Source organism: Spinacia oleracea, chromosome 2 (genome assembly GCF_020520425.1).
Source record: "Spinacia oleracea cultivar Varoflay chromosome 2, BTI_SOV_V1, whole genome shotgun sequence".
NCBI lineage: Eukaryota > Viridiplantae > Streptophyta > Magnoliopsida > Caryophyllales > Amaranthaceae > Spinacia > Spinacia oleracea.
This window is the reverse complement of record NC_079488.1, coordinates 9,622,504-9,635,262: the sequence shown is the minus strand read 5'-3', so window position 1 is coordinate 9,635,262 and position 12,759 is coordinate 9,622,504. Positions and strand designations below refer to the sequence as shown.

Here is a 12,759-nt window from a genome sequence, read left to right as displayed (position 1 = left end):
AACTCTTGATCGATTGTCTAAGCTACGATTATCAAGACGGATCTGATCGTGTCGGTGAACCAAATAGAGGAACGACAAGTGGAGTTCTTTGTTTGTGTTCGTTGACAGATTATTGTGGAAAACACGCTTCGAATGTAAGTTTGCTTAATCTGTGCTTTATACATGTTTCCTGGCTTTGGGGATTGTTCCGCACATGTTATTATGTTTAACTGTATTCCCCTACACATGCTTTCTTGAAAAACACAACATTAAATCCATCCAAACCAGGAGCCTTATTGTCATCAATAGATTTAAGTGCCATATCTATCTCAGCATTAGTAACTGGAACACACAGAGAAAGAGTTGCATCTCTAGACAACCTAGAACCTGATCTAAGAGTGGGAAGATCAGGTTTAGAAAGATGAGTGGCAGAAGTTCCTAGAAGGGTAACATAGAACTTTTGAATCTTTAAAGTAATCTCTCCTGGATCCACAATCTTATGTCCTTGATCAGTATACAACAGAGAAATTCTGTTAACATTTCTCCTTTGCTTAACAGAAGCATAGAAAAACTTAGAGTTAGAATCCCCATCAGCTAACCACTGGATTCTAGATTTCTGTTTCAAAGCAGATTCTTCCACAGATAACCACTTCCTGAGCTTTTCAGTGTAAACCTTCTCATCAACTTGCAACAAAAAATTTGTAGGATCAGTACCAAGCTGACTCTGAACTTCTTCCAATTCTTGCTGAGCTTTTTGAATCCTCATAGAGATACCTGCAAACTCTTCTTTGTGAAGGGTCTTCAACTGATGTTTCAACCTTTTCAACTTAAACTAGACTTTGCTAAGAGGATATCCCTTGATTGACTTAACCCAATCTTGAGCAACAACACTTGTAAATTGAGAATGACTTGCCAGAAAATTAAAAAATTTGAAAGGTCTACCCCCTTCTCTGTGATCATCCCCAAATTTTAACAATAGAGGAGAGTGGTCTGAAATAGAAGGATTAAGATAATCCACAGCTAAGTGCCCATACTTCAGCATCCAGCAACCATTTTCCAAAGCTATATCAATCCTACTAGGTACCCTTGAGTCACCTAAACCCTTATTACTCCAGGAGAAAAAGTGACCAGTGCTTCTAAGTTCATTCACACCAGAGTTATGAAGAAATGCCTCAAAATCCTAAGTTTCATAATTGCTAACACTGGTTCCATTGGTTCTATCATGGCTAGCAAGAACAGCATTGAAATCTCCAAGGACTAACCAAGGAGAAGAAGGAACCATATCAGCAATCCCTGAGAGAGCTGACCATAAAGCCTTCCTGGTTTCAACAGTATGCAGCCCATACACAAAAGTAATAAGACACATAGAGACACCCTTGCTATCTACCAATTCCCCATGAACTAACTGCTCATGTGTAATCAAAATTTTCATGGTAGCATTCATGACCTTATCCCACCCAAATTCTCCCTCTGGGATTACAGGAAGAATTGCAATGCCAGTTCCACCCACCACCTAGCTTCTGCTGGATTTTACTATTATTGTTCTCTCTTACTCTTGTTTCTAGAATAGCTATCACATCAACTTTATTCACTGACAAAAAGCTTTTCAATTCTCTTGTCTTATTAGGGTCAATAAGACCCCTCACATTCCATGAGCAAATTATCATCAAGGGGGAAAGTCAGTACTGCTAGAGGATTCCCCTTCATCCTCTCCTTCTTCCTCTAGTGTTTCTATGCCACCATGCTCAGGAATTAGAACTTTGAATGAGTTCTGAATTGGAGTTGTAGCCCTAACTTGCTGAACTTCTATGTGTTTAGTTCTCCTAGAATCAACTTTCCACCCTGCATCATCATCAGAATGAACAACAACAGTAGTACCAATAGGAGTAGCCTGTTGGATTTGGTGTTGTTCCAGAACTTGTTGTTGAACTGTTGAACCTTTTTTGGAACCCATTTCTTCAATATCTTCTTCTCTGGAGGTCTGATAGTAGTATATTTCTTAGCTTGTGCATCACAATTGTGTTTCACCAGACAACACTTCTTACAGTAATCTGGTTTCCAATCATAAGAAACAGCTTGCTCAAACTCCTGGCCAGATGGGTCAGCAATTGTTATGGTACTGGGTATAGGATTTGTCACATCCACTTGAACCAAAACTCTAGCAAAAGAAATTCTCAACTGCTGAGTTGTGTACTTATTAGCCAACATGGAAACTCCCATAACACTACTAATCCTACTCAAAGAATCTTCCCCCCAACAGTTCAAAGGTAGGTTGGGAAACCTCACACATAAGGGAATGACTGTTAGAACTTCCTCATGAAAACTAAAGTGTTGAGACCATTGCTTAATAATTGCAGGTTTACCATAAAAGTACTGAGGTCCAGCATATAAAATGGCATTCCTGTCTTCAAGAGAGTTAAATCTAACCACAAAGTAACCTTCATCATGAAGGAATACTTTAGGTGTAGCCACTTGACTCCATTCCTTAGCTATAAACCTGAGTACAGAAGCAATTGTTGGTGTTTCACCCAACACAAACATTACTACAACATTTACCCACTGAGCATTACATTTATCAATTTCAGGTTGCTGCAGTTGTGCAATCATTTTATCACCAACACAAACAGGAGCAACATAGCTTAATGCTTTCCCTTTGGTAGCAAGTAAACTACCCCTGGCCTTGTTGGCCCAAGAACTTTGTGTTTTATCACCTGCAGGTACCCCAGAACCCACCCCATATGTAATTTTCTACTAACAATACGCATTGATTCAGCATTAACAGAGCTAGGTTTCTCAGCAATTGCATCTAACATTCCAGATCGAGAAACCACATGATGCGATTTTGAAGCAGAAAGAAGTGAGTTATGGTGTTCTCTAATTACCTCTTGAAGTCTAATCGAAACTGGCTCTACACTTGGGTGAACCAATTTTGGGTCAGCCATGGAAGAAGGTTCAGCTAGAAGTTCTTCCACCATAGCGTACGTAAGCTGTTGCGTGGGTTCCAAGCTTGACACTTGAGCAGCAGATTCATGAGTTCCAACCACAGGAGAAGAATCTCCATTATTTCCTGACGTAGAAACCGCGGGCATCTTCTTCTTTCTCCCCATCAATGGAGGCGGTGCAGGATAGCAGAAAACCCTTATCGTGCGCCTCTTACTATGAGAGAGTAATTATTGAATCTTTATCTATATAATTCCTATTCTAGATTATTCGACAATTTGATTGTCTGATTAGAGTAATCGAGAAAATTAACAAAACATTAAAATATGTAGGTTAGTAGTAGAAAAAATTGTTCATATATTCATAATTAATTAGATAAACAATAAACGATGGAAGACATGTCCAGCCTAAAATTCATGATATCCGTATATTTGGTCAAAATCCACCTTATCATTCAGCTAACTTTTAAATATATTGATAAATATATTATTAAATTTGATTTTATTATTAATCGTAATATTGATAAAAATAATAATTAATTTGACTCTAAATTTTAAGATGGAGCGAGTGTTCCCAAGTCCAATAAATCCAAACCCACCTCATCACCAAGTGTGAGGGGGTCGAAAAAGCACGAGGCTAATGCGTGACCTCGTCCCTCGTGGGTGTGACGTTTCTTTTTGTCAAATCAAGTGTAATTGGATTTCCTGTGAGTTTACACCCAATTGACTAGTAATATAGGAGTCGCCATTCAGTTTTTAACGACAATGAGAAAAACTGACAAAACCCGGTTATCGTGACATAAAGGGAGTGCAATTATGTTTGACCACGACGGCCATAGGTTCCCTTGTGATCCCTGGTGTGGGGATCTCTCAACATACACCCGCAAGGTAGAGATTGAGGGTTCGGGGGACTGTAACTACCGAGAGGAGTACTCGCTCTTCGATAACTCCAGAGGCAGGATATCCTTACTAGCTCAACATAAATAATTGAAGGGACATACGTTAACTATTAAACTAATCTGAGTTGATTTTAACAATATGCAACACATAATACTAGATCGATCGCAATTATCTAATTTAGATTGTTTTAAGGGACCTAGAATGATAGTTCAATTTCCCAAAATATTATCTTTATTAGGCGTGATAGAACAATCAGATTTAATAGTTTAACAATTTATAAAAGGGAGAGGAAAGCAATTAAATCATGCAGAGGGACACATTACGACCCACCCTTGAGAGGTGCGTCACGGTTCTTAGAAAACTAACCACTTTGGCTTTGCTATTTCTCCTTTTATTTAACGAATCTCAAGTTTCCAGGTTTAATTCTTTAGCTACAAGGGACAGGATACGTTCTGTTCGATTTTTGGATCGATTGCGACAGAACGCGGGATCAATTTCGCAGCGTGAGGCTTAGGCTTAAGGGTTGGAGTCAATACTCAGAATATGAATTGTGTGTTTCACGTCGAATTTGGGGCTATATTTATAGAAAAGATTTCGTGGAAAGATAGAATTTTAGAGCTCTAATCCACGAAGAATTAGGAAAGAACACGTCCCAAGTAATTTCAGCGCCCAAGGCTGGGCGCCGAAGATTTCGGCGCCCAGAGCCGGGCGTTGAAAATAGGGTCTGGGCCGTTTTCTTTGTCAGATTTGGACTCTTAGAATCCGGAGTGTTTGAGACTTATTCAAGTCTTTTAGCGCGTATTAACTTTATGACGGAATGCGTCTGGGCCCGTTACGAACTCTAGGCTTGTTAGGATTTTAATTAATACGTAACTCTTATTTTCGAATCATATTGGGAATAGGATTCCTCTTGTAATTTCTATCTCATTTAGGATTTATGTTGGAGTGCAACACCTAATTCTGACAGGTTTCTATCTTTTGTGACTTGCCACTTTTAACAACTACCCATTACGGCAGTTACTATTTTTAGCAGGTTTCCATAAATAGCAGGTCTCTATAAATAGCAGGTTTCGGGTGAAATGTAAAGGGTGATTGAGATTCGTTATTTTATAGGAGATGCGTTGCCAAGTGGAGATTTATGTTCTCATCATCAAACCTTCCCTTTCGGGAATGGGGACAAAAGTAGGTGTCTACAGTTAGCCCCCACTTTGACCGAGTCTTGGAGTAAGACGATGGTCAAAGTATTAGACGGAGTGCGTCACACAAGCCATGGTGACCTGTTTTGCGAGGGTCTCACGAGCCTCCGAGTGATAACATTTGACTTAAGGGTCATCACTGTTAGGTAATGATACATATGACAATTCATAAATCATGCGGAAAAACCATAAAGCCAGGAAAACATATTATTTACACATAATCATTTAGCATAGTTTAGGTGCATACTCTTTGTTGCGTGCCCTCCCTAGCTGCGCCCGAACCGAACAAGAACAAGTCTTTAGGACTCCAAGTGTCGTCCCTCCGTAGATAGTCCACAGCACGTCCGGATCCGCCTTAAGATTGACCAACTAGAATCGCCCTTAAGGTACTTAGAATTTTCGGCACTTTATAGGCAATTGTATGACTGAATTTTGCTCTCAAAAACTCACTTTGAATACTTGAATGCTCGATGTAAATATGTGACCCTAGGCACCTATTTATAGAGTTATTGAAAAGGATTTGGAATCCTATTAGGATACTAATTCATTTAATTATAATCCTACTAGGACTCTAATTAAATAAACTAAATCTTTTAGGATTAGATTTAATCATATGACAAATCCCGGTAGCTTTAGGATTCGAGTAGCACACAAACACACACGCACGCACAGCAGCCCACGAGGGGCGCCATGCGCGCGCGCGCAGCCCGCGAGCTCGCAGCCCACTGCCGCAAGCCCACACGCTGCCGTAGCCTTGGCGCGCGCTGGGCCTGCCTTGCGGTGGGCCTGGCGCAGCCTTGGCTGGTGCGTTTGTGGCGCGCTGGCTTGCTGGGCGATGGCCCGGCTTCGTGCTGGGCCTTCGTCTGGCAGGCCTCGTCCGATGCTAATTCGTACGATACGCTTCCGATTAATTTCCCGATTCCGGAATTCATTTCCGATACGAACAATATTCAATATTTCCGATTCCGGAATCAATTTCCGTTTCGAACAAATATTTAATATTTCCGTTTCCGGAATTATTTTCCGATTCCGATAATATTTCCGATTCTGACAATATTTCCGTTTCCGGCAATATTTCCGATTCCGGCAATATTTCCATTTCCGATAATATTTTCCGATACGTACCATGTTTCCGTTTCCGGCAACATCTACGACTTGGATAATATTTATATTTCCGATACGATCCATATTTCCGTTTCCGGCAATATCATCGTTTCCGGAGTATTCATTTCTTGCCTGTGACGATCTCAGCTCCCACTGAAACCAAGATCCGTCGATTCCGAATATCCATAGATATAGTATTCAATGCTATTAAATACTTGATCCGTTTACGTACTATTTGTGTGACCCTACGGGTTCAGTCAAGAGTAAGCTGTGGATTAATATCATTAATTCCACTTGAACTGAAGCGGCCTCTAGCTAGGCATTCAGCTCACTTGATCTCACTGAATTATTAACTTGTTAATTAATACTGAACCGCATTTATTAGACTTAACATTGAATGCATACTTGGACCAAGGGCATTATTTCCTTCAGTCTCCCACTTGTCCTTAGGGACAAGTGTGCATTTCCTAATTCCTTTGTCGCTCGATGCTTGCTCTTGAACATAAGGTAAGAGTTGTCATCCTTATTATGTCCAGAGGTGTTTCTCGGTTTCAGAGTTCAACTGATCAAATAAACAGATAATCACAGCCTATGATTCATCCGAGCACGGCCATGCATTTCACAGTTTCTAGCTCTCCGAGTGGCCTTGTACAACTTTTAAGCATCTCATCCCGATTTATGGGAGGACAATCCCAATCTTGCGATCTTGAGATTAGACTTCGTTTGATAGGTGATTACCTGAGCGTTGCCTTTATAGCCTCCTTTTACGGTGCGACGGTTGGTCAACGTCAAAGCAACCAGTTCTCAAACAAGTAATCTCAAATCACTCAGGTATTGAGGATTTAGTGTCTAATAATTTTAATGAAATTTACTTATGACAGATTTTCATCTCTTACAGTAAAGTTTCATAGGTCTTGTCCGATACTAGTCTTCCCAAAGTAAGTATCTATGCAAATGATTATGACATTGTCATGTCCACATAGTTCAAGAAACAGAACTACTAGTCATCTTGCATTCTAGTCGTCTAACGTTTTCTATGCGTCCAATTTTATAGAAAACTCCGACTAGGGACCATTTTCAACCTTTGACATTCAAGTTCACTTGATAGACATTTCTTAGTCACAGGACTGGTCCTGACAGTCTATCTTGAATATATCGTCAAATTGAAGGGACTCATCATTTAATAAACCACAAATTAAATGGAAAAATGAATTCTTTTCATTTATTGTGAATGATTAACCAATAATGTTTTACAAAGATTTAAACTCTAAAACTTTAAAACATTAAACAGGGTCATCAAAGTCATTCTCCAATATGCTTGATTCCCATAGCTGCAGTGTGCGAGTTGTGCTTCGCCTGCGGCAGAGGTTTAGTCAATGGATCTGATATGTTGTCATCAGTTCCGATCTTGTTTATCTCGACTTCTTTTCTTTCAACGAACTCTCGTAGAAGGTGAAATCTACGAAGTACATGCTTGACTCTCTGGTGGTGTCTAGGCTCCTTTGCCTGTGCAATAGCTCCGTTATTATCACAATACAGGGCTATTGGTCCTTTAATGGAGGGGACTACACCAAGTTCACCTATGAACTTCCTTAGCCATATAGCTTCCTTTGCTGCTTCATGTGCAGCAATGTACTCCGCTTCAGTTGTAGAATCCGCAATGGTGCTTTGCTTAGCACTTTTCCAGCTTACTGCTCCTCCGTTGAGGTAGAAGACAAACCCAGACTGTGATCTGAAATCATCTTTGTCGGTTTGGAAACTTGCGTCCGTATAGCCTTTAACAATTAATTCATCATCTCCACCATAGACCAGGAAGTCATCTTTGTGCCTTTTCAGGTACTTCAGAATATTCTTGGCAGCAGTCCAATGTGCCTCTCCTGGGTCTGACTGGTATCTGCTCGTAGCACTGAGTGCGTACGCAACATCCGGGCGTGTACATATCATAGCATACATTATTTAACCAATCAATGATGCATATGGAATCCCATTCATTCGCCTACGCTCATCAAGTGTTTTTGGGCACTGAGTCTTGCTTAGAGTTATTCCATGAGACATGGGTAGGTAGCCTCGCTTGGAGTCTGCCATCTTGAACCTATCAAGCACCTTATTGATATAAGTGCTTTGACTAAGTCCAATCATCTTTTTAGATCTATCTCTGTAAATCTTGATGCCCAATATGTACTGTGCTTCTCCTAGATCTTTCATCGAAAAACATTTCCCAAGCCAAATCTTGACAGAGTTCAACATAGGAATGTCGTTTCCGATAAGTAATATGTCGTCGACATATAATACTAGGAAAGCAATTTTGCTCCCACTGACCTTCTTGTATACACAAGATTCGTCTGCGTTCTTGATGAAACCAAAGTCACTGACTGCTTCATCAAAACGTATATTCCAGCTCCTGGATGCCTGCTTCAATCCGTAGATTGACTTCTTTAGCTTGCATACCTTTTTAGCATTCTTTGGATCCTCAAAACCTTCAGGCTGTGTCATAAACACAGTTTCTGTTAAAACGCCGTTTAAGAAAGCAGTTTTGACATCCATCTGCCATATTTCGTAATCGTAATATGCAGCGATTGCTAACATTATCCGAATAGACTTTAGCATTGCAACTGGTGAAAAGGTTTCATCGTAATCCACACCGTGGACTTCCCTGTAACCTTTTGCAACCAATCTAGCTTTGAAAACTTCAAGTTTCCCATCTTTGTCCTTTTTCAGTTTGAAAACCCATTTGCTTCCAATGGCTTGGTAGCCATCTGGCAAATCGACCAAATCCCATACTTGGTTTTCAGACATGGAGTCTAATTCAGATTGCATGGCTTCTTGCCATTGCTTGGAGCTAGGGCTCGTCATAGCTTGTTTGTAAGTCGCAGGTTCATCACTTTCAAGTAATAGAACGTCATAGCTCTCGTTCGTCAAAATACCTAAGTACCTTTCCGGTTGAGATCTATATCTTTGCGATCTACGCGGGGTAACATTTCTAGTTTGACCATGATTCTCACCAGATTCTTCTAAAGATCTCTGAGTTTCATCCTAAATGTCATCTTGAGCATTCTCTAGAGTTTGTTGTTCGACTCGAATTTCTTCGAGGTCTACTTTTCTCCCACTTGTCATTTTGGAAATGTGATCTTTCTCCAAAAAGACACCATCTCGAGCAACAAACACCTTGTTCTCAGATGTATTGTAGAAGTAATACCCCTTTGTTTCCTTTGGATAGCCCACAAGGATACATTTGTCAGATTTTGGATGAAGTTTGTCTGAAATCAATCGTTTGACGTATACTTCACATCCCCAAATCTTCAGAAAAGACACATTTGGAGGCTTTCCAAACCATAATTCATATGGAGTCTTTTCGACAGCTTTAGACGGAGCTCTATTTATAGTGAGTGCAGCTGTATTTAGTGCATGTCCCCAAAATTTTAATGGAAGTTTGGCCTGACCCATCATTGACCTGACCATGTCTAGCAAGGTTTTGTTCCTCCGTTCCGACACACCGTTCCATTGTGGTGTTCCAGGAGGAGTCAATTCTGATAGAATTCCACATTCTTTCAGATGGTCATCAAATTCATAGCTCAGATATTCACCGCCTCTATCAGACCGCAGTGCCTTAATCTTCTTGCCTAATTGATTCTCTACTTCACTCTGAAATTCCTTGAATTTGTCAAAGGATTCAGACTTATGCTTCATTAGGTAGACATAACCATATCTACTGAAGTCATCAGTGAAAGTGATAAAGTAGCTGAAACCACCTCTAGCATTTGTACTCATTGGTCCACATACATCTGTATGGATTAAACCCAATAGTTCATTTGCTCTTTCTCCAACTTTAGAGAAAGGTTGCTTTGTCATTTTGCCAAGTAAACATGATTCGCATTTACCATAATCCTCTAAGTCAAATGGTTCTAGAATTCCTTCCTTTTGAAGTCTTTCTAAGCGTTTCAAGTTTATATGGCCTAATCGACAATGCCACAGATAGGTGAGATCTGAATCATCCTTTTTGGCCCTTTTGGTATTTATGTTATATACTTGTTTGTCGTGATCTAATAAATAAAGTCCATTGACTAATCTAGCAGATCCATAAAACATCTCTTTAAAATAAAACGAACAACTATTGTCTTTTATTAAAAAGGAAAATCTCTTAGCATCTAAGCAAGAAACTGAAATGATGTTTTTAGTAAGACTTGGAACATGGAAACACTCTTCCAGTTCCAAAACTAGCCCGGAGGGCAACGACAAATAATAAGTTCCTACAGCTAATGCAGCAATCCGTGCTCCATTTCCCACTCGTAGGTCGACTTCACCCTTGCTTATCTTTCTACTTCTTCTTAGTCCCTGTGGATTGGAACATAAGTGTGAGCCACAACCTGTATCTAATACCCAAGAAGTTGAATTAGCAAGTATACAGTCTATAACGAAAATACCTGAAGATGGAACGACTGTTCCATTCTTCTGATCTTCCTTTAGCTTCAAGCAATCTCTCTTCCAATGCCCCTTCTTCTTGCAGTAGAAGCATTCGGATTCAGAAGTGGGTTGACTGACCTTCCTCTTTACAGATTTGGCGCCAGTTTGCTTAGTTGGGCTGGCCTTGTTTCCACCTTTCTTAGCATTCCTCTTCTTTCCAGATTTCTTGAACTTGCCCCCACGCACCATAAGCACATCCTGCTTATCACTTTTGAGCGTCTTTTCAGCGGTCTTCAGCATACCGTGAAGCTCAGTGAGCGTTTTGTCCAGACTATTCATACTGTAGTTCAGTTTGAACTGATCATACCCGCTATGAAGAGAATGGAGGATGGTGTCTATAGCCATTTCCTGAGAAAATTGTTGATCCAGCCGACTCATATTCTCAATGAGTCCAATCATTTTGAGAACATGTGGACTTACGGGCTCGCCTTTCTTAAGCTTGGTCTCAAGAATTTTCCTATGAGTCTCAAATCTTTCGACTCGAGCCAGATCTTGGAACATGTTCTTCAACTCACTGATGATTGTGAAAGCATCTGAGTTGATGAACGTTTTCTGCAGATCTGCACTCATGGTGGCAAGCATTAGACATTTCACATCCTTGTTGGCATCAATCCAACGATTGAGGGCTGCCTGAGTGACCCCGTCGCCTGCAGCTTCGGGCATCGCCTCTTCTAGGACATACTCCTTTTCTTCCTGCATAAGAACTATTTGCAAGTTCCTTTGCCAGTCAAGGAAGTTTTTCCCGTTCAACTTCTCCTTTTCGAGAATTGATCGAATGTTGAATGAATTGTTGTTTGCCATATTTAAAACTACAATTGAAAAGAATAAACAAATAAATAACCATTCACAGTTTCTCTTAATAAACTTAAATTCTAGCATACATGCATAATTCAATATTTATTAAGCATTTTATTCAAGTTATGTGTTCCGGCAGGTGTGAATAAAATGATTCCAAGATCCTAAAATCATTGAAGAACTAAGCACAGTTTGTCGACTTAATCCTAAAACATCTTAGGTAAGCAAAAGCCTTTTGCTAATAGTCTAGAAACTATTCTTGGTTGATAGGTACGTCTAGGAACTTATTAGGTAAACCTATCGATTTTGCCACGACATAAAAGGACTCCTTACTTATATCGTTGAGTTTCACCAAAACTAACATGTACTCACAATTATTTGTGTACCTTGCCCCTTTAGGACCAATAAGTAACACCTCGCTGAGCGAAAACTATTACTAGATTGATGTAAAGGATATCCAAGCAAGTGTATATTTTGGCATGGCACCTTTTAACTCAATTTTTAAGTTTGGAACTTAAGGCTCTTACTATGTTGGTTAGATTTTAAGTGAACTAAAATCCTTAATTATGCAACATAATCAAGCTTTTGATCTCATGCATTTTAAGACATATGTAAAAGCAATAAATAACTTAAAACATGCACAAGATAAATGTGATCTAGTATGGCCCGACTTCATCTTGAAGCTTTAACTTCAAAGTCCGTCTTGAAAATCTCCGTGGGAGGCACCATTTTCTTCAAATAGGATAAGCTATAATTAAAACTAATTACAACTATTTGATGGTACGCAGACCATATTTGAATTGAAAAACAACTTTGGTACTTTAGACCAATTACATTCAAATTAATGGTACGCAGACCATATTTTCTATCCTATTTGGGCCATACTAGTCACTTCATAACCTGCAAAACAGTACATATACAATATATACCATTCACCCATTCATTATCATGAATGGCCCACATAGCTGGTTAGTAAAACACATTATGCATCACGTAAACATTTGCAGCAATTAATCAAGGGCACCAATAATCTACCAATTATTCAGTCCTTATTAATTCTAATCAAGTTGTTTTAACCTTAAGGATTTGTAGACCTAATCAAGAGTTTATGACTAAAAGGGCTCCCACTTAAACCAATAAATTCATATGCTTTACTAATTTTAAACATAAAAATGTATTTCTAGTCTACCCGGAAACATACAAATTTAATTAAAATTTAAAGCTCATATAAATTTATAATTGAATCCAAAAAGTTTAATTTAATTTCAGTCGTATTTAAATTAATTCATGATTTTAATTTTAGTAAAATAATTAGAATAAATAAAATTTATTATAATTACAATATTCAAAATTGAAATCCAAGAAAATAATTTAAATTATTAATT

General features: G+C 39.1%; 1 protein-coding gene across 1 annotated transcript; it reads right to left on the bottom strand.

Annotated features, from left to right (window-relative positions):
• Positions 1 to 205: 205 nt before the first annotated feature.
• Positions 206 to 1,646, bottom strand: LOC110803502 (uncharacterized). Its single transcript, XM_056835645.1, has 4 exons — positions 1,437 to 1,646; positions 1,181 to 1,384; positions 893 to 1,081; positions 206 to 784 (listed from the first exon to the last, which is right to left on the bottom strand). The coding sequence occupies exons 1-4, from the start codon at positions 1,644 to 1,646 to the stop codon at positions 206 to 208; spliced, it is 1,182 nt and encodes a 393-aa protein (XP_056691623.1).
• Positions 1,647 to 12,759: the final 11,113 nt, after the last annotated feature.